Source organism: Monodon monoceros, unplaced genomic scaffold (assembly GCF_005190385.1).
Source record: "Monodon monoceros isolate NGI ecotype Baffin Bay Population unplaced genomic scaffold, NGI_Narwhal_1 Super_Scaffold_18, whole genome shotgun sequence".
Lineage (NCBI taxonomy): Eukaryota > Metazoa > Chordata > Mammalia > Artiodactyla > Monodontidae > Monodon > Monodon monoceros.
In genome coordinates, this window is record NW_021703774.1 from 137,433,539 (window position 1) to 137,455,302 (window position 21,764).

General features: G+C 37.1%; 1 protein-coding gene across 10 annotated transcripts in view; it reads left to right on the forward strand.

The window, feature by feature from the left end:
• Nucleotides 1-21,764, forward strand: part of TUT4 (terminal uridylyl transferase 4) — a 142,878-nt gene that overhangs the window by 27,446 nt on the left and 93,668 nt on the right. For all 10 annotated transcript variants that reach the window (XM_029227459.1, XM_029227456.1, XM_029227452.1 and 7 more), the window contains exons 2-4: nucleotides 541-1,423; nucleotides 6,998-7,161; nucleotides 20,065-20,181. In XM_029227459.1, the coding sequence (XP_029083292.1) occupies nucleotides 634-1,423; nucleotides 6,998-7,161; nucleotides 20,065-20,181 (1,071 nt within the window). In that variant the 5' untranslated portion in view covers nucleotides 541-633. The remainder of the gene's footprint in view (nucleotides 1-540; nucleotides 1,424-6,997; nucleotides 7,162-20,064; nucleotides 20,182-21,764) is intronic.

The following is a 21,764-nucleotide window of genomic DNA, read 5'->3' on the forward strand; positions in this document are numbered from 1 at the left end:
CTAGAATTACATTAGAACCTCCTTAATGGGCGTTTCACTGTTATTTACTAAGTGGATTTTAACTCCTCATATAGTTTTCAGAGTTTAAAAATTTTTATTTTTTACTCTTCAGCTTTTTACTTTATTTATTTTTGGCTGCGTTGGGTCTTCGTTGCTGTGCAGCTTCCTCTAGTTGCGGCGAGCGGGGGCTACTCTTCGTTGGCGGTGCGTGGGCTTCTCATTGCGGTGGCTTCTCTTGTTGCAGAGCACGGGCTCTAGGTGTGCGGGCTTCAGTAGTTATGGCGCGTGGGCTCTAGAATGCAAGCTTGGTAGTTGTGGTGCATAGGCTTAGTTGCTCCGCGACATGTGGGATCTTCCCGGACCAGGGCTCGAACCCTTGTTCCCTGCATAGTCAGGCAGATTCTTAACCACTGGGCCACCAGGGAAGCCCCGCTATTCAGTTTTGAGAATAAATTATAAAAGTTTTTTTTATGTCTAACCAATTTTTTAGAAATGGGTTTTGCATTTTAAATAACAGATTTTTTTTTTTTAATCCAATAGTTTGCTTGCGTAAACTGGATTTGAAGCAATTCAGACTACTGGAGATCTGCCACTTTACAATATCACAATTGGAAAGAAGCAGGTTTTCAAATAATGGAAGAGTCTAAGACCTCTGAAAATGAAAATCATGAACCAAAGAAGAATGCTTGGGCTCTTTCTGAAGAAAGCAAAGCAGTTAAATTTATAACTAATCAAACTTTGAAAGCTAGAAATGATAAATCCATAAAAGAAATTGGGACCAACTCTCCAAATAGGAATAGTAGTAAAAAAAATAAGCAAAATGATATTTGTATAGAAAAAACAGAAGTTAAATCATGTAAAGTAAATGCTGCCAGTGTTCCAGGCCCTAAAGATTTGGGGTTAGTCCTTCGAGATCAAAGTCACTGCAAAGCAAAAAAATCACCGAATTCACCGGTGAAAGCAGAAAAGGTACCTGTTTCACAGGCAAAAGTAGAAAGGGCACCCAGTTTACAGGCAAAAACAGAAAAATCACCAAAGTCACTTAACTCACCAGTGAAAACAGAAAAGGCACCCAGCTCACAGGCAGCAGCAGCAGAAAAGACACTTAATTCACAGAGGAGAGCAGAAAAAGCACCTGGTTCTCAGATGAAATCAGAAAAGGTGCCCAGCTTACCAGCAGAAGCTGAGAAGGTACCCAGTTTACTGTTGAAAGAAAACATGAGACAGACAGAATTACAGCAGATTGGAAAAAAAATTCCAAGCTCCTTTACTTCTCTGGACAAAATGAATATTGATGTTGCAGAGGGAGAAAAATCTGCCCTGGAAAACTCACAACAATCTCAGAAGCAACAAACATGTACAGATAATACTGGTGATTCTGATGATAGTGCTTCAGGAACTGAAGACATATCGGATGATTTGAGTAAGTACAAATTAGATTATTCCACAAGTCACATTTTTGGAGAGATTTTTAAATATTAATGTTCTTTAGATTATCCTTAGTTTGACTTTAACTACTTTAACTACAAAAAGGACATTAGTAATATGGGTCTTAGGTTGAAAACATTTATTATGGGAGGTACAAAGCCTGTGCAAATACAAATTTAGTGGCTCCTATAGTTGATGTGTACACACACACACACACACTTTCTGTCTCTCTCTCTCTCTCTCTCTCACTCTTCTTTTAAATGGTCCTGGTAATACATTGCTCATTCATTCACCAAACATGTATATATTGAGTTCCCATTATATGTCACGCATGTGTTTACAGTGGAAAACCAAAAAAACACAGCCGCAGACCTCAAGGAAGCTTCTAGTTAGGTGAGGGTGATACAGATAAGTAAGATGGTAATTTAGTTCAGTGCCAAAAACTTAGAATCGAGAAAGTACATGATTTAATTGAGGTATTTAGACTTTGGATTGAGAAAATGCATGATATAAATGTGAGACTGCAAGTGTGACTGAGATTTAGTATGACTGCAACAGGGACTTGCGGGGGAATGTGGCAAAAGATGTAGCTGAAAAGGCACACAAGAATTGGAAAGTAAAGGGCCTTTTAGGATATGATAAACAGTTTGGACTTTATTATGAGTGTTTTGAGAAGCCACTGAAGAGTTTTAACCAAGGTAGCATTGTGATCATATATATATATACAAATATATATGTTTATCTTTTCAGCAAATTCTTTGACAGGAGCAAAACTGGAAACAGATTCAATAGGACACTGTTGCAATTTACTTGAGAATTATCACTGTAAAATTCATTTTCTTATGAGATCTTGATCTTAGCGTTACTTAATTGTTTATAAATATTATCCATGTCTGTTTAAATTAATGAATTTTCCTTGGCAGTCTTTTTTCCTGATGTTTCTATGGCTAAAAGAATAAAACCTTTTCTTGATGTATAAACAGAAAAAGCTATTTCTAAGTCATTATTTACCACACTTTGAGAAATACTGACAAAGAGTTCAGAAATAGCTTCTTTTTATTTCTGGTGGTACACAGATGATGGTTTATTGACAAACCCTTTTTTTAATTTAATATAGGTACCTTTGTATGTAAGAAAAAATGTTAATAATTTCATAGGTATGTTAGGACAAGGCCCAAAAAAGTAAGTCAATTTAAAGACAATATCAAATAAATAATAGTACTGCTAGTGTTTAGATATGGCAGATCTAAACATGACGGTATGTGATTGATTGAAGTTGGGGAATACTGGTGCATAAGATCAGCTACAGGGGTCTGGTCACTTGAATTAGTGAAAAATATGATTTAAAGACTATTTTCTTAAAAACGTGACAAAATAAGGTGACAGAGTGAGGTGGTTAAGACTGTGAGCTCTGGAGTAAAATTTCATAGGTTTTGAATCTTATCTTCCCCACCTAATAACTTTGTAATCTTGGATAAGCTGCTTATCCTTTAAAACATGTCTAAGTTTCCTCATTTTTTAAAATGTGGAGATGGTGCTGCCTTTGTTATAAAGATTAAGTGAAATAATTCAATAGTGTTTCATGTAGTCCCTGACACAGTAGGCAGGCAATGGCAATTAATATCCTTTATTATTATTATTTCTCCAATTAAATGCAGTTTTGTTATTTGTTAACATGGAGAACAAGTTGAAATAGCTTAAGGAAGCTAGTAGACCAAATAGAGGTCCTTTCAGGAAACTTGTTTTAACAAGCTAATAAGAATGAGGGACTTCATGGCAGTCCAGTGGTTAGGACTCCATGCTTTCACTTCAGGGGCATGGGTTCGTTCCCTGGTTGAGGAACTAAGATCCTGCAAGCTGTGTGGCCAAAATAAAACAAACAAAAAAACACTTGTTACCAAATAGGTAAGTATGTTTTAGGACTTCCCTGGCGGTCCAGTGGTTAAGACTCTGGCACTTTCAACATGGGGGCTCAGGTTCGATCCCTGGTTGGGGAACTAAGATCCCACATGTCACATGGTGTGGCCCACAAAAAGAAAAACTGAAAAAACCCAAAAATGATTTATATGGGAATTCCCTGGTGGCCCGGTGGTTAGGGCTCCAGGCTCTCACTGCTGAGGGCCCAGGTTCAGTCCCTGGTCGGGAACTAAAATCCCACAAACTGTGTAGTGTGGCCAAAAGATTAATGGATTAATCTCCATTAGGTCCAACTTTAGCTCCCACCTAGCACTTCCACCATTTTTCCTTTTGCCGTTTGTACATTCAGTAAATATTTTGGGTGATCTCCGCTATGTGCAGGTACTGATCTAGTTGCTAGGAATATAACAATGAACTAAACAGATAACACTATACTTACTTACAGAGTTAATATTCTAGTGGGAGGAGACAGACAACAAACATAGTAAACAACAAGAGTATATAATACGTTAGATAGTGATAAATCTTATAAGAAAAATAAAACAGGAAAGGTCATAAGGAATGATGCTGTTGTGTCTGGTGGTGGTGTTTCAAATTTAAATTGTCACTGAGAAGGTGACATTAGAGCAAACACTTGAAGGTAAGAGGTGAGAGAGTGAGCCTGGTGAATATTTGAAGGGAGAATATACTAGATCTGGGCTTCTCAAACTTTAATGTGCAATTAAAGTGAATCAATTGGGAATTGTATTAAAATTCAGATTCTTGGGCTCCATTCTCCGAGATGTTTGATTTAGAAAATCTAGAGTCTGAGATACTGGATTTCTAACAAGCTCCTGAATGAAGCTGATGCTGCTGGTCAGGATCATGCTTTTGAGCAGCAGAACCTAACTCATCTTACTTTCACTTATACCATCCTTCCTTGTGTCTTCAACATAGCAGCCAGAATGATCCTGTTAAAATTATTCAGATCATGTTACTGCTGTTCATCATGTTTCAATGGTTTCCCATATATCAGAGTAAAAGCTAGTGTCCTTGCTGTGACCTTTGTGATCTTCTGCACTCCCCCTCCCCCACTTCTCTGCCCTCATTTATCTACTTCTCATCATTTCTCTCTGTTCCAACTGCATGATATCCTTGCAGTTCCTCAAATGTGAAGGCAAATGTCCACCTGATGGCTCTTGCATTTGCTTTTTCCTTTGCCTGGAATACTCTTCCCCCAGATGTCCATACGGCTAGCTCTCTTACCTCCTTCACCTTCTCAGTGAGCCTTTTGCTGGGTCACTTATCTAAAATTTACAAACCTCACCTCCACCTCTGGCACTCCTTATTCTTTTTACCTTTTTAATTTTTCTCCATAGTTCTTACTATCATCTGTCATATTTAAATTTTTTATTTACCTTTTTATATTAGTTTTATTGAGATATAATTCACATGCCATAAAATTTGCCATTTAAAAATATACAATTTAGTGTTTTTTAGTGTATTTACAAAGTTGTGTAGACATTACCACTGTCTAAATCATGAATATTTTCACCACCCCCAAAATAAACTCCATACCCATTAGCAGTCACTACTCATTACCCTCTCCTCCTAGGCACTGCCAACCACTAATTTAGTTTCTGTCTCTATAGACTTGCCTATTTTATATGAGTGAAATCATACCACATGTGGCCTTTTGTATCTGGCTTTTTTCATTTAGTATGTTTTAAGATTCATCCATGTTGTAGCATATAGCAGTACATCATTCTTTTTCATTGCTGAATAATATTCCTGTTGTGCTCCTCTTGTGGTAGGAGACACATCACCTCCAGAGAGAGGCACACTATTTTTATTTAGAAAAATTAGTGCTATCATGAGAGAAGTGAATTTCAGGGTTCTTGTAGATGGCATGTAGAGTGGCTTTTGAGGGCAGAGAGGAGAGTTTTATTTATTATCTATGAGCATTTACTTTTAGAAGTGCTTTTAGATACGTCCAAATCAATTTCTTTATTCAACACATTAAGTGTCATCTCTGGTCTAGGCATTGTATTAAAATCTGAAGGTACAAAGTTGAATAAGATCTGGTCATTAGCATCAAGGAATTCATTATCTAATTGTAAGAGGTAGATAAATAAATACAAATTACATTGCTGTGAAAATGTGAGATAATAGCGGGTGCTATGAGAATATAAAGAATATCAGACTGTCTTCTTTTTTTAAAATTATTTTATTTTTGGCTGCGTTGGGTCTTCGTTGCTACGTGCAGGCTTTCTCTAGTTGCAGAAAGCGGGGGCTACTCTTTGTTGTGTGTGGGCTTCTCATTGCAGTGGCTTCCCTTGTTGCGGAGCACGGGCTCTAGGCACACAGGCTTCAGTAATTGTGGCACGTGGGCTCAGTAGTTGTGGCTCGTGGGCTCTAGAGTGCAGGCTCAGTAGTTGTGGCACATGGGCTTAGTTGCTCTGCGGCATGTGGGATCTTCCCAAACCAGAGATCGAACCCTTGTCCCCTGCCTTGGCAGGCGGATTCTTAACTACTGCACCACCAGGGAAGTCCCAGACTGTCTTCTGAAACAGTTGATGCTTAAACTGAATTTTACAGGACAGGTAAACATAGCTAGTTGAAGTAGGAAGGGCCTTGATGGTGGAGGGAACAGAACATGTACAGGCATTGATACTTGGAGTAACACTGATCCATTCTAGCACATTTGGTATGAATGAAGTGAAAAGTGTTAGGGCAGGATATAAGATTAGAGATATAGACAACTTAGCTCTCTTTTTTTGAGGTCTTGGCTTAAAGTCTCAGAAAAGCCTTCCCTGACCCCCATATCTAAAGTTTGTTTCCCTCTCAGTTACTTGTTTTTTTCCTTTATAGCACTTACTACAGCTTGGGATTATTGTATTTAAACTGTTGACTGCCTTCAAGAGGGCAGGCACTGTGTGTTATATGTTAAAGAGTTTAAACTTTATTCTGAACCCCATGAGAGCCTGTTAAGTATTTTAAGCAAGAGAGTAACATGATTCAATTTGTATTTAAAAAAATCACACTGGTGGTAAAACCTACTATTATTCTAAGTATATATTGGTAGGTGCTGGAAATGCAAAGATTGAAAAGAAAGCACATAGTCTGTGCCTTAAAGAGATCACAGTCTAGTTAGGAGGCAGAGAAGCAAAGAAAAAATATTGGTGTGGTAGAGATATCCATGAGTTCAGTGAAAGCAAAGAAGGAACCTCATGTGAGTCTGTGGTCTGGAGTATATATGTTCTTTTAGCTTCTTTTGTATATTGATAAAGTCACTGAAGTGACTTCAGTTCATTGAGTCATCTTTGGGACTTAAAGTAGCTTTATATCATATTTACTTCAGAGATTCGACAAAATGGTTATGTTATGTTACCCTTGTATAGTGAGTCTCAGTCATATTTGTTTTTTTTGATATAGATTCATTGGAAGAAGATAGGCATTTGACCCATGAAGTAGATTTTTCTTTGTGAATTTTGATATCATGTATATCTTTTACTTTTATCTTACATAGGTATACCAACGTGCACAACGAAGGAAAACATAAAGGAAGAATATTTTTTCTATATGTGTATAAATTGAATGTCTGTTTTTCATTAAAAATTTTTTAATTTACCAATTCTGATGATGGTAACTAAGTGATTGCTTCCTTTTCTAGGTAAAATGAAGAACGATGAATCTAATAAAGAAAATTCTTCAGAGATGGACTATTTAGAAAATGCCACTGTGATAGATGAATCTACATTGACACCTGAGCAGAGGCTAGGCTTGAAACAAGCAGAAGAACGCTTAGAAAGAGATCACATCTTTCGACTTGAAAAAGTATACTATGTGTTTTAGTTATTTGGAGGAAAATGCATGTTTCATAACTTTTCTTTCCCAAGTACAGCTCTTTTTATTTTTCTTATTATATTCCTTAGGTGGAGATATCATGCATCTTTCCTTCCTTCCCTATTTCCTTTCCTATTCTCTCCCTCTCTTTCTTCTTTCCCTCCATTTGTTCAGCAAATCCTTACGTCTGTGAGTCTGACTTCACTCATTCATCCCAGACTCGACAAACTGTGGCCTATCACCTTGTTTTTGTTTTTTTTAATTGTGGTAAAATACCTCATGTTTTTATAAACAGAGTTTTATTGGAACACAACCATGCCGTCCTTATTATCTATAGCTGCTTTCTTGCTACCATGGCAGAGTTGAGTTTTGAGAAGTTGCTACGGAGAGTATGTGGACCACAAAGCATAAAATATCTACTGTTTACCAAAGCATAAAATATTTACTGAAATATAACTTTGTCCCTTTATAAGAAGTTTGCTGACCCCTGATTTACTCACTTATCAAATAGATACTGAGAGCTTGTTATGTTCTAGATACTGTGCTAGGCACTGGGGATATATGTTGGTGAAAATGGCACAGTTTCTGCCGATTAGAAGTTAATGGTCTATTTGGAGTGACAAATAAATTAGCAAATACTACAGGATGTACCAGACTTCCTCCTTTCCCCCTCAGTTTTCTCTTTCCTCTTTTTTTCTCCCATATTTACTGGAAATCTCCTATGTATTAGGAACTGTTCTAGCCATAGGTATCTTGTTGCTGAGTACTAATTAATTTCTTAACCTAGAAATACAGATTCCCAGCCTTAACAGTAAAAACACTGCTAGATATTGAAGGAAAGAATCATAAATCAGTCTGTTCTTAAATAGATACTTGGGATATTTGTTAGTATGCATACAGGGAAATAGGTCATCATTCTTGATAAATAAGGAAGGAAAGAAAGAAATGGTATGATTTTGTATAGCTTAGAAAAACAAGATTATATTTAAATTGAAGAAGGCAATCCTGAGTCATTAATAGAATTTATGACAGTAGTCACCCTGTGAAAGTAGGAAGGAATATCAAGGAGTAGAGTTTGGATTATATAGTTAGTCTCACAAGATCCTAGTTAAAAGGAAGTCTTTTTTGCAATTTGCTATTTTATTTTTTTTATAAATTTATTTATTTTTGGCTGCGTTGAGTCTTCATTGCTGCACATGGGCTTTCTCTAGTTGCGGTGAGCGGGGGCCACTCTTCATTGCGGTGCAAGGGTTTCTCATTGCAGTGACTTCTCTTATTGAGGAGCATGGGCTCTAGGTGAATGGGCTCCAGCAGTTGTGGCACGTGGGCTCAGTAGTTGTGGCTCGCAGGCTCTAGAATGCAGCCTCAGTAGTTGTGGCATACGGCACGTGGGATCTTCCTGGACCAGGGCTGGAACCTGTGTCCCCTGCATTAGCAGGCGGATTCTTAACCACTGCACCACCAGGGAAGCCTGCAATTTGCTGTTTTACATAGTTCTGTCTTTCCTCTCACTTTCCCTTTCCTAAGTTTGAAATTAGTCTGGATCTGTGCATTATCAAGATAAATATTGAGTACCTTTCATGTGCCATGATCTGGTGATAAAAAGTTGAATTGGGGCATGTGTGGTTTTTTAAAAACCATCATACTGCCTTTCTAGGAGTTTCTCTTAGAGAAAAGCGTGTAAGCAAATAATAATAGTAATAATAATATTGTTTGAAAATAGGATCTTAGACAAAGGAGTAACCAACTTGAGTTGGGGTATAGAGGCATCAGTTTGGGGAATGCTTTATAAGTAGGTGACATTGGAACTGAGTCTGAAGGAATGGCTAGGAGTTGGGTTAGGGAATGGCTAGTGTAGGTAAATTGTATGACATGTATAAAGGGAATGTGAAAAATGTATTTTCAGGGAATATAAGCAGGGGACTGGTTGGGAAGATATGTAGTATATGAAGCAGGAAAAGTCAGTTCTTGGGAGAAGGAAGAAGTTGGGGTGGAATGGATATTTGATAGTAGTAGGAAAGAATGGCCTGGGGTGAAAGAAAACTTGGAAGCATGGAAAACATTTTGTTGTTGAATTTAGATTAGCAATGATGTAAAATCAGTGTGTGCCAATACCAGCATAGATATCTATAATTTCTTTTTCTTGTGGCTCCTTTTTGGTTTTTGTGCCATCCCAAACCTCTTGTCAATCCAGTATATTGTTAATTAAAGTTTTTCTTTACCAATTTAAAAATACTCATTAAGAATATTCTTACCAACTTGCTTTTGATTGCATCAAGTATTTGGTTCGCAGTGTACTTACAGATTATCTCATTGAGGAGTAAAGATGTAGATTTTTAACGTGTACTAAAGAAGGAATAAGTCCAAACTGTTAGATCAGAAGAGTAAATTTCCCTATAGCAAGTGTTAAATATTGACTAGGAAATACTTAGAATCTCCATGCCCAGGAATCTTTTTTTTTTTTTTTAATTTCAAGTTACTACCTTTTTTTTTTTTTTTTTTTTGTGGTACGCGGGCCTCTCACTCTTGTGGCCTCTCTCCCTTTGCGGAGCACAGGCTCCGGACGCGCAGGCTTAGCAGCCATGGCTCACGAGCCCAGCCGCTTCGCGGCATGTGGGATCTTCCCGGACCGGGGCATGGACTCGTGTCTCCTGCATCAGCAGGCGGACTCTCAACCACTGCACCACCAGGGAAGCCCCCAAGTTACTACTTTTATTTTTTTCCAGTTTTATTGAAAAATAATTGATATATGTGACTATAAATTTAAGGTGTATAGCATGATGGTTTGATTTACATATATTGTGAAATGATTGCCACAGTAGGCTCAGCTAACATCTTCTCGTATAGATAAAATGAAAAGAAAGAAAAAAAGAAAAAAAGGAATAAATATTCTTGGGATGAGAACTTTTAGGATTTACTGTCTTAACAACTTTCTTATATATCATTCAGCAGTGTTTATTACATTCCTAGTACTTACTTATCTTATAACTGGAAGCTGGTACCTTTTGTCCACATTCCTTCAATTTTCCCCTCCCCTCCTCTGGTAACCACAAGTCTGATTTCTCTTCCTATGAGGGTTTTTTTTTTTTAAAGATTCCTCATATAAGTGATCGTACAGTATTTGTCATTCTCTGTCTCACTTATTTTACTTAGCATAATGCCTTCAGGGTCCATCTATGTCATTGCAAATGGTAGGATTTTCTCATTTTTTATGGCTGAATAGTATTCTATGTCATATAAGTTTCAGGTGTGCGATATAGTGATTCATAATTTTTAAAGGTTATACCCCATTTATAGTTATTAAAAATATTGGTTATATTCCCCGTGTTGTACAGTATGTCCTTGTAGCTTATTATATACATAATAGTTTGTACCTCTCTATCCCCTACCCCTCTATTGCCCCTCCTCCCTTCCCTCTCCCCACTGGTAATCACTAGTTTGTTCTCTATAACTGTGAGTCTGATCTCTAATTCATTTATTTCTGCTCTAATTTTGATTATTTCCTTTCTTCTGCTGATTTTGGGATCAGTTCTTTTTCTAGTTCCTTATGGTAGAGTTAGGTTGTTTATTTGGGATCTGCCTTGCTTCTTAATGTAAACATTTATTGCTGTGAAATTCCCTCTTAGAACTGCTTTTGCTGTATCCCACAAGTTCTGATATGTTGTTTTTCCATTTTTATTTGTCTCAAGAAACGTTTTTATTTCCCCTTTAATTTTTTCTTTTATCTGTTGGTTGTTCAGGAGACAAATCTTTATTCTAGCTGGTCTACAGAAACTTTAAAGGAGGCTTATCGATATGTTTGTTTAATGGTAAAATAAATATTTTAACTATAATAAAGGAATTTTTAAACATTTTTCATGTGTCCCTTCTGTGAAACTGGAAGCTTCATGATACTGAGGACTTTTTTGTCTTATTTACTGTTGTGCCTAATACAGTGCCTTGCACATAGTAGTTGGTCAGTAATTAAAGGTAACAGTTTGCTTAGTGGTTAAGTGTATGGGCTTTTGGAGTCACTAGGTCTAGCACTGTCACTTACTGGTTAGATGATATTGGATAAGTTATTTAACCTCTTTAAACCTCAGTTTCTTTTTATTTATTTATTTATTTATGGCTGCGTTGGGTCTTTGTGCCTGTGCACAGGCTTTCTCTAGTTGTGGCGAGTGGGGGCTACTCTTCGTTGCGGTGTATGGGCTTCTCATTGCGGTGGCTTCTCTTGTTGCAGAGCATGGGCTCTAGGCTTGCGGGCTTCAGTAGTTGTGGCACGTGGGCTCAATAGTTGTGGCTCACGGGCTCTAGAGCACAAGCTCAGTAGTTGTGGCACACAGGCTTAATTGCTCCGCGGATGTGGGATCTTCCCGGACCAGGGATCGAACCCGTGTCCCCTGCACTGGAAGGCAGATTCTTAACCACTGCGCCACCAGGGAAGCCCCAGATCTCAGTTTCTTTATCATTTAAATGGATTCGATAAAAATAATGACACCTCGCTTATTGGGCTATGATGATTAAATTAGATAATACAAGTAAAGGTCTTAACACAGTGCCTGGTATGTGCTAAGCACAAAATAAAGATTAGCTACTTGTAGAATTGAATTATTTTACCAAGTAGGGCAGTTTTTATTATTTCATTTTATGGGTATAGAAGCAGGCTCAAGAGTTAGAGATTTAAACGAGATCAATTGAGATGTCATTTCAGGCCTCTGGCTCCCCATTCAGTGTTATACCAAGCTTTTCTTACTAAAAGATTCCAGACGCAGTCGTTGTGTGCTCACATTTTAACAATTGAAAAAGTTGTCTAATGAGTGCTCTCATGACTGCTGTAGTGACTTCATCAATATGCATGGCTTTAGGAATTCTGTGTTTATGCTTTCAACTCCTGAATCCAACGCTTCTTGCCACTTACGCCACTCTTACCTTGAACCAAGCCAACCAACATCATCTGGATTATTTTAGTATGATCATAATGGCATTAGACTCATCTTGTTTCTATTCTTAATATAGAAGGCAAGTGATCCCTTTGAAATTAGATCTTGTAATTCTTTGCTCAGAAGCCTTCAATACCTTCCCCTCACACTTAGAAAAAAACTTGGAGTCCTTATGAGGGGTCTTGTCATCTGACCCCCTTTACCTCTCTTTTCCAGTCATAGTAGCCTTTTTGTGATTTTGCAAACAAATTAGGCACATTCCTTCCTCAGGGCCTTAGCATTCACATTTATCTCTGCTTGGAATGTCTTTTCATATATCCACACAGCTCAGTCTTTCACCTCAAGACATTTTATTAATAAGTGATGACTATTATTAAAAAGGAGATAACACCTCCCCCACATTCCTATTTATTTATTTCTTTGTACATTTGTTTATTTATTACCTGTCTTCCTACAGTAGAATGTCAATTCATGAAGACAAGGATTTTCATTTGTTTACATTATCATCCTCACCTCCTAGAAAAATGTTTGACATAGTATGAGCTCAGAAAATACTTGGTGAATTAAGAAGTAGCTGTGGTTGGAAACTGAGAGAAAGAAGTCTGTGAGGGCTTAATTCATTCTGCAATAAGGAAAGATTTGAAATAGTTTTAAACTAAAGAATTGACTAGATTGAGCTGAATTTTCTTATTTGCTTGTTGCCGTGGGCAAATTATTTACTTCTAGGGATTTAGTTGCTTTGCTAGTAAAATGGGGAATCCTCATACAGATGTTGTAAGGTTAATAGATACTCTATAAATGAAGACTGTATTTATTTTTAGTCTGTGGCAGGACTGTTTCTAAATTTGGGGCAAGTTTCGTATTTAAAGGAAATTATGTTATATTCTGAAGTGAGAATCTTTTTGTCAGGAGTTGCAGCCTATTGAAAGTCAATATGAGATAAAAATTAAGCATTGCTGCAATTTCAGTGTAAGACACTAGAAACAATATTTTAAAATTCAACATGTATTTATTGTGTTTTATAAAATTTTTTAATTTTATTTTTTTTATACAGCAGGTTCTTATTAGTCATCAGTTTTATATACATCAGTGTATACATGTCAATCCCAATCGCCCAATTCAGCACACCACCATCCCTGCACCCCCGTGGCTTTCCCCCCTTGGTGTCCATACATTTGTCCTCTACATCTGTGTCTCAACTTCTGCCCTGCAAACTGGTTCATCTGTACCATTTTTCTAGGTTCCACATACATGCGTTAATATACGATATTTGTTTTTCTCTTTCTGACTTACTTCACTCTGTAGACAGTCTCTAGATCCATCCATGTCTCAACGAATGATTCAATTTCGTTCCTTTTTATGGCTGAGTAATATTCCATTGTATATATGTACCAGAACTTCTTTATCCATTCGTCTGTTGATGGGCATTTAGGTTGCTTCCATGACCTGGCTATTGTAAATAGTGCTGCAATGAACATTGGCGTGCATGTGTCTTTTTTGTTTTTTTTTTTGTGGTACGTGGGCCTCTCACTGTTGTGGCCTCTCCCGTTGCGGAGCACAGGCTCCGGATGTGCAGGCTCAGCGGCCATGGCTCATGGGCCTAGCCGCTCTGCGGCATGTGGGATCTTCCTAGACCAGGGCACGAACCCGTGTCCCCTGCATCAGCAGGCAGACTCTCAACCACTGCGCCACCAGGGAAGCCCTGCATGTGTCTTTTTGAATTATGCTTTTCTCTGGGTATATGCCCAGTAGTGGGATTGCTGGAACATATGGTAATTCTATTTTTAGTTTTTTAAGGAACCTCCATACTGTTCTCCATAGTGGCTGTATCAATTTACATTGCCAACAACAGTGCAAGAGGGTTCCCTTTTATTCACACCCTCTACAGCATTTGTTTGTAGATTTTCTGATGATGCCCATTCTAACTGGTATTAGGTGATACCTCATTGTAGTTTTGGTTTGCATTTCTCTAATACTTAGTGATGTTGAGCAGCTTTTCATGTGCTTCTTGGCCATCTGTATGTCTTCTTTGGAGAAATGTCTATTTAGGTCTTCTGCCCATTTTTGGATTGCGCTGTTTGTTTCTTTAATATTGGGCTGCATGAGCTGTTTATATATTTTGGAGATTAATCCTTTGTCCGTTTGCAAATATTTTCTCCCATTCTGAGGGTTGTCTTTTGGTCTTGTTTATGGTTTCCTTTGCTGTGCAAAAGCTTTGAAGTTTCATTAGGCCCCATTTGTTTATTTTTAGTTTTATTTCCACTACTCTAGGAGGTGGATCAAAAAAGATCTTGCTGTGATTTATGTCAGAGTGTTCTTCCTATGTTTTCCTCTAAGAGTTTTATAGTGTCCAGTCTTAACATTTAGGTCTCGAATCCATTTTGAGTTTATTTTTGTGTATGGTGTTAGGGAGTGTTCTAATTTCATTCTTTTACACGTAGCTGTCCAGTTTTCCCAGCACCACTTATTGAAGGGCTGTCTTTTCTCCATTGTATATCCTTGCCTCCTTTGTCATAGATTAGTTGACCATAGGTGCGTGGGTTTACCTCTGGGCTTTCTATATTGTTCCACTGATCTATGTTTCTGTTTTTGTGCCAGTACCATATTGTCTTGATTACTGTAGCTTTTTAGTATAGTCTGAAGTCAGGGAGTCTGATTCCTCCAGCTCCGTTTTTATTTTTCAAGACGGCTTTGGCTATTCGGGGTCTTTTGTGTCTCCATACAAATTTTAAGATTTTTTGTTCTAGCTCCGTAAAAAATGCCATTGTTAATTTGATAGGGATTGCATTGAGTCTGTAGATTGCTTTGGGTACTATAGTCATTTTCACAATATTGATTCTTCTAATTCAAGAACATGGTTTATCTCTCCATCTGTTGGTATCATCTTTAATTTCTTCATCAGTGTCTTATAATTTTCTGCATACAGGTCTTTTGTCTCCCTAGGTAGGTTATTGCTAGATATTTTATTCTTTTTGTTGCAATGGTAAATGGGAGTGTTTCCTTAATTTCTCTTTCAGATTTTTCATCATTAGTGTATAGGAATGCAAGAGATTTCTGTGCATTAATTTTGTATCCTGCTACTTTACCATATTCATTGATTAGCTCTAGTAGTTTTCCGGTGGCATCTTTAGAATTCTCTATGTATAGTATCATGTCATCTGCAAACAGTGACAGTTTTACTTCTTCTTTTCCAATTGGGATTCCTTTTATTTCTTTTTCTTCTCTGATTGCAGTGGCTAAAAATTCCAAAACTATGTTGAATAATAGTGGTGAGGGTGGACATCCTTGTCTTGTTCCTGATCCTAGAGGGAATGCTTTCAGTTTTTCACCATGCATAATGATGTTTGCTGTGGGTTTGTCATATATGGCCTTTATTATATTGAGGTAGGTTCCCGCTATGCCCACTTTCTGGAGAGTTTTTATCATAAATGGGTGTTGAATTTTGTCAAAAGCCTTTTCTGCATCTTTTGAGATGATCATATGGTTTTTATTCTTCAATTTGTTAATATGGTCTATCACATCGATTGATTTGCATATATTAAAGAATCCTTGCATCCCTGGGATAAATCCCACTTGATCATGGTGTATGATTATTTTAATGTGTTGTTGGATTCTGTTTGCTAGATTTTGTTGGGGATTTTTGCATCTATATTCATCAGTGATATTGGTCTGTAATTTTCTTTATTTTTTAGTATCTTGGTCTGATTTTGGTTTCGGGGTGATGGTGGCCTCATAGAATGAGTTCCTTCCTCTGCAATTTTTTGGAAGAGTTTGAGAAAGATGGGTGTTAGCTCTTCTCTAAATGTTTGATAGAATTCACCTGTGAAGCCATCTGGTCCTGGACTTCTGTTTGTTGGAAGATTTTTAATCACAGTTTCAATTTCATTACTTGTGATTGGTCTGTTCATATATTCTATTTCTTCCTGGTTCAGTCTTGGGAGGTTATACCTTTCTGAGAATTTGTCCATTTCTTACAGGTTGTCCATTTTGTTGGCATAGAGTTGCTTGTAGTAGTCGCTTAGGATGCTTTGTATTTCTGTGGTGTGTGTTGTAACTTCTCCTTTTTCATTTCTAATTTTATCGATTTGAGTCCTCTCCCTCTTTTTCTTGATGAGTCTGGCTAATGGTTTATCAATTTTGTTTATCTTCTCAAAGAACCAGCTTTTAGTTTTATTGATCTTTGCTATTGTTTTCTTTGTTTCTATTTCATTTATTTCTGCTCTGATCTGTATGATTTCTTTCCTTCTGCTAACTTTGGGTTTTGTTTGTTCTTCTTTCTCCAGTTCCTTTAGGTGTAAGGTTAGATTGTTCATTTGAGATTTTTTTTATTTCTTGATGTAGGCTTGTATAGCTATAAACTTCCCTCTTAGAACTGCCTTTGCTGCATCCCATAGGTTTTGGATCATCATGTTTTCATTGTCATTTGTCTCTAGGTATTTTTTGATTTCTTCTTTGATTTCTTCAGTGATCTCTTGGTTATTTAGTAACGTATTGCTTAGCCTTCATGTGTTTGTGTTTTTTACGTTTTTTTCTCTGTAATTCATTTCTAATCTCATAGTGTTGTGGTCAGAAAAGATGCTTGATATGATTTCTATTTTCTTAAATTTACCGAGGCTTGATTTGTGACCCAAGATGTGTTCTATCCTGGAGAATGTTCCGTGTGCACTTGAGAAGAAAGTGTAATCTGTTGTTTTTGGATGGAATGTCCTATAAATATCAGTTAAATCTATTTGGTCTTTTGTGTCATTTAAAGCTTCTGTTTCCTTATTTATTTTCATTTTGGATGATCTGTCCATTGGTGTAAGTGAGGTGTTAAAGTCCCCCACTATTATTGTGTTACTGTCGATTTTCTCTTTTATAGATGTTAGCGGTTGCCTTATGTATTGAGGTGCTCCTATGTTGAGTGCATATATATTTATAACTGTTTTATCTTCTTCTTGGATTGATCCCTTGATCGTTATGTAGTGTCCTTCCTTGTCTGTTGTAACATTCTTTATTTTAAAGTCTATTTTATCTGATATGAGTATTGCTACTCCAGCTTTCTTTTGATTTCCGTTTGCATGGAATATCTTTTTCCGTCCCCTCACTTCAGTCTGTATGTGTCCCTAGGTCTGAAGTGGGTTTCTTGTAGACAACATATATATGGGTCTTGTTTTTGTATCCATTCAGCAAGTCTGTGTCTTTTGGTTGGAGCATTTAATCCATTCATGTTTAAGGTAATTATCGATATGTATGTTCCCATGACCATTTTCTTAATTGTTTTGCGTTTGTTTTTGTAGGTCCTTTTCTTCTCTTGTGTTTCCCACTTAGAGAAATTCCTTTAGCATTTGTTGTAGAGCTGGTTTGGTGGTGCTGAATTCTCTTAGCTTTTGCTTGTCTTTAAAGCTTTTGATTTCTCCGTCAAATCTGAATGAGATCCTTGCTGGGTAGAGTAATCTTGTTGTAGTTTCTTCCCTTTCATCACTTTAAGTATATCATGCCACTCCCTTCTGGCTTGTAGAGTTTCTGCTGAGAAATCAGCTGTTAATGTTATGGGAGTTCCCTTGTATGTTATTTACTGTTTTCCCTTGCTGCTTTCAATAATTTTTCTTTGTCTTTAATTTTTGCCAGTTTGATTACTCTGTGTCTCTGCGTGTTTCTCCTTGCGTTTATCCTGTATGGGACTCACTGCGCTTCCTGGACTTGGGTGGCTATTTCTTTTCCCATGTTAGGGAAGTTTTCGACTATAATTTCTTCAGGTATTTTCTCTGGTCCTTTCTCTCTCTCTTCTCCTTCTGGGACCCCTGTAATGTGAATGTTGTTGCATTTAATGTTGTCCCAGAGGTCTCTTAGGCTGTCTTCATTTCTTTTCATTCTTTTTTCTTTACTCTGTTCCACAGCATTGAATTCCACCATTCTGTCTTCCAGGTCACTTATCCATTCTTCTGCCTCAGTTATTCTGCTATTGATTCCTTCTAGTGTAGTATTCATTTCAGTCATTCTATTGTTCATCTCTGTTTGTTTGTTCTTTAATTCTTCTAGGTCTTTGTTAAACATTTGCATCTTCTCTATCTTTGCTTCCATTCTTTTTCCGAGGTCCTGGATCATCTTCTATCGTTATTCTGAATTCTTTTTCTGGAAGGTTGCCTATCTCCACTTCATTTAGTAGTTTTTCTGTGGTTTTATCTTGTTCCTTCATCTGGTACATAGCCCTCTGCCTTTTCATCTTGTCTATCTTTCTGTGAATGTGGTTTTCATTCCACAGGCTGCAGGATTGTAGTTCTTCTTGCTTCTGCTGTCTGCCCTCTGGTGGATGAGGTTATCTAAGAGGCTTGTTTAAGTTTCCTGATGGCAGGGACTGGTGGTGGGTAGAGCAGACTGTTGCTCTGGTGGGCAGAGCTCAGTAAAGCTTCAATCCGCTTGACTGTTGATGGGTGGGGCTGGGTTTGTTCCCTGTTTGTTGTTTGGCCTGAGGCAACCCAACACTGGAGCCTACCTGGGCTCTTTGGTGGGGCCAATGACAGACTCTGGGAAGGCTCATGCCAAGGAGTACTTCCCAGAAGTTATGCTGCCAGTGTCCTTGTCCCCACGGTGAGGCACAGCCAACCCCTGCCTCTGCAGGAGTTGCTCCAACACTAGCAGGTGGGTCTGGTTCAGTCTCTATGGGGTCACTCCTCCTTCCCCTGAGTCCCGACGTGCACACTACTTTGTGTGTGCCCTCTAGGAGTGGAGTCTCTGTTTCTCCCAGTCCTGTTGAAGTCCTGCAGTCATATCCCACTAGCCTTCAAAGTCTGATTCTCTAGGAATTCCTCCTCCCGTTGCCGGACCCCCAGGTTGGGAAGCCTGATGTGGGGCTCAGAACCTTCACTGTAGTGGGTGGACTTCTGTGGTATAAATGTTGTCCAGTCTGTGAGTCACCCACCCAGCAGTTATGGGATTTGATTTTACTGTGATTGCGCCCCTCCTATGGTCGCATTGTGGCTTCTCCTTTGTCTTTGGATGTGGGGTATCTTTTTTGGTGAGTTCCAGTGTCTTCCTGTCGATGACTGTCCAGTAGTTAGTTGTGATTCTGGTGTTCTCACAAGACGGAGTGAGAGCATGTCCTTCTACTCCGCCATCTTGGTTCCTCGTATTGTGTTTTTGTAAATTTTTTTTGTATCATCTTATGGGTGGAGTCTTGGCTTTGGATTCAGATATACATGAAATTAAATTCAGCATCTACCATGTAATATTGTTGTATCCTTGTGAAAGTTGCAAGCTCTACGAGCTTTTTTTATCACATCTATAAAATGAAGGTAATACCAATCTAATTGGATTATTAGGGGAGTTAAAATGACAAATTATATGTCAAACATCTAGCATAGTGCCTAGCATATAACAGGTACTTTGGGATTATTAATTTTTTCTTATTTCAAGAATATATATATATAGTATGATTTAAGTATTGTGACTGATACTTTTCATGTGTCGTAATTGTTTTTCCCTTCAGAGTAGTTAACTCAAGAGGTTATCCATTTATTCTCATTTGATTGTAATTGAGTAGAGTGTTTTCAAAACTCAGATTTTGGAATTGTCTTCCATATTTGCAATTCATTCTTCTGAAATTCCCAATTTCGGGTGAATTTTATTTTTTATGGTAATCAAAAAGACTGAAATTTTTAAACCAGTTTTTGAGACAGTGTTGGAATAAGACTAAATAATAATACTGCCTTTCTTATCTTACATTGGATTCTGAAGACTATATTAGATAAGTATCAGACATATTTAGGATTATCATGATATCATTTGAAATTAGTATATTATCTCCTATGATGACTATTTTGAAAAGGACAGCTATCTCTTGGGTATATGAGTACTGAATTGTTTATTAAAAAGTATTCGTTCACTGCTTATTTTTGTCTCATATATTTACATAGTTGTATCCTTCACATATATAGTAAAAATTTTACTTTTTTTTTGTTTTCTGAAAAACTGTTTTCAACTTTTTTTTTAGCGCTCACCAGAATATACCAATTGCCGATATCTGTGCAAACTTTGCTTAATTCACATTGAAAACATCCAGGGAGCTCATAAACATATAAAAGAGAAACGACATAAGAAAAACATTTTGGTAAGTCTTTTTACAAAATATTTTATTTATTTATTGAGTGGTAAAACTATATCAAATATTTTTTATTAATGAAAGTAAAAATCAAGTATTTGTCTAGTCATATAGTAGTAACTGAAATGATAGCGTTGAAAGCTGTGATTGCCTTTCTTATCTTAGGTGATCAGGAGGGGAACCTTCTCAGAGACCAGTTTGCTTATCCTAAAGTATGTTGATTCCTAAGTTTAAAGGTACAATCAGTTAGTCCAACCAATATTTATTGAGTTCTTATGTGTTAGGTCTAGCGCGTGGTGAATAAGATAGTCATGGTTCTTGTCCTCAGAGTTTCTAAAGTATTGGTGAAGGCATACATTGAATAAGGATTTAAGTAAGATGAGTTTTATTAAAGGGGCAATTGTGGTGCTAAGGAAGTGTACAAGGATATTTTACTTAATTTAGAGGAGGGGTAGTTTCTTTGAGAAAGTGACATTTGTTGAACCTTGAAGTAGAGGTTGAGTGGCATAGAAGGGTGAGATGAGAGCATTTTACACAAAAAAGCAGTATGAAGGTCTCTAAGTTATGAAAGGACATAGCATATGAGGAGCTGAAAGAGCATGATTGGAGCAAAGAGAGCCAGGAGGAAAATGATATGAGATGAAGCTGGAGAAGCCCAGATCATGCAGGGCCTTTTAAGGTTTAGCCTTTGGGAATTCATAAGTTTTCAGTGATTTTTATTAGAACATTTCATATAGACATAGTATAAGTAGAATATTTTCTTTTTAAAATTCATTAGTATGTTAGCTATTTAATTTTTTCTTTTCAAAGTTATAATGTTAATTCTATATAAATTCTTACTTATCTCTAAGATATCTTCTCTGAGAAATACTCTTTTACTTGACCTTCCTAACAAGTCTGTGTTATAGGTACACTTTCTTGGTGTTCCCACAGTGGCTTGATCAGAAAACCTTATACACTGTGTTATAAATGTCTGCCTTCTCTCTTCTTCCAGGCTTCAGTATCCAAATATTGTAGAGGACAGGTTTAATTTCTTATTTATTTTTGTTTCTGCGTTGCTTAGTACAGTGTCTGACACATAGTAGGTGCTCAGCACATTTTTATTGAAAATAATGAATGCATTGAAAAAATTCAGGAACTTAGAAGGAAAAGAAATCATTCAAATTTTGTCAGCCTATTATTTTGATTTAATTAGCATTTCAGAAGACTTAATAGAACAGAGCCAAAGTGGTAGTTTAGGAGATAATAACTGAGAAATTTCAAGAAATGTTCAAAGATGCTGATCATTAGCTGCAGGAAGCTCAGGGAATTCCAAACAGACTTAAAAAGAAAGCCATTATATATTATATACATTATAGGGAATTTTAGAATATTACAAAAAAACAAAACTAAGCTTAAAAGCAGCTCTACTGGACTTTTGGTGAAGTTGGAATAACAGGGCCTGGATTTACCTTCTCCTCAAAATAACCAACAAAACAAAAAAAGACAAAAATCACTAATAATGTCTTCTTTAGGCAATGAAGGACCAACAGTGAATGGAAAACAAATGAGATGAGCTCAATGATTACTCCAATTTGAGAGAGTTTCTAGAT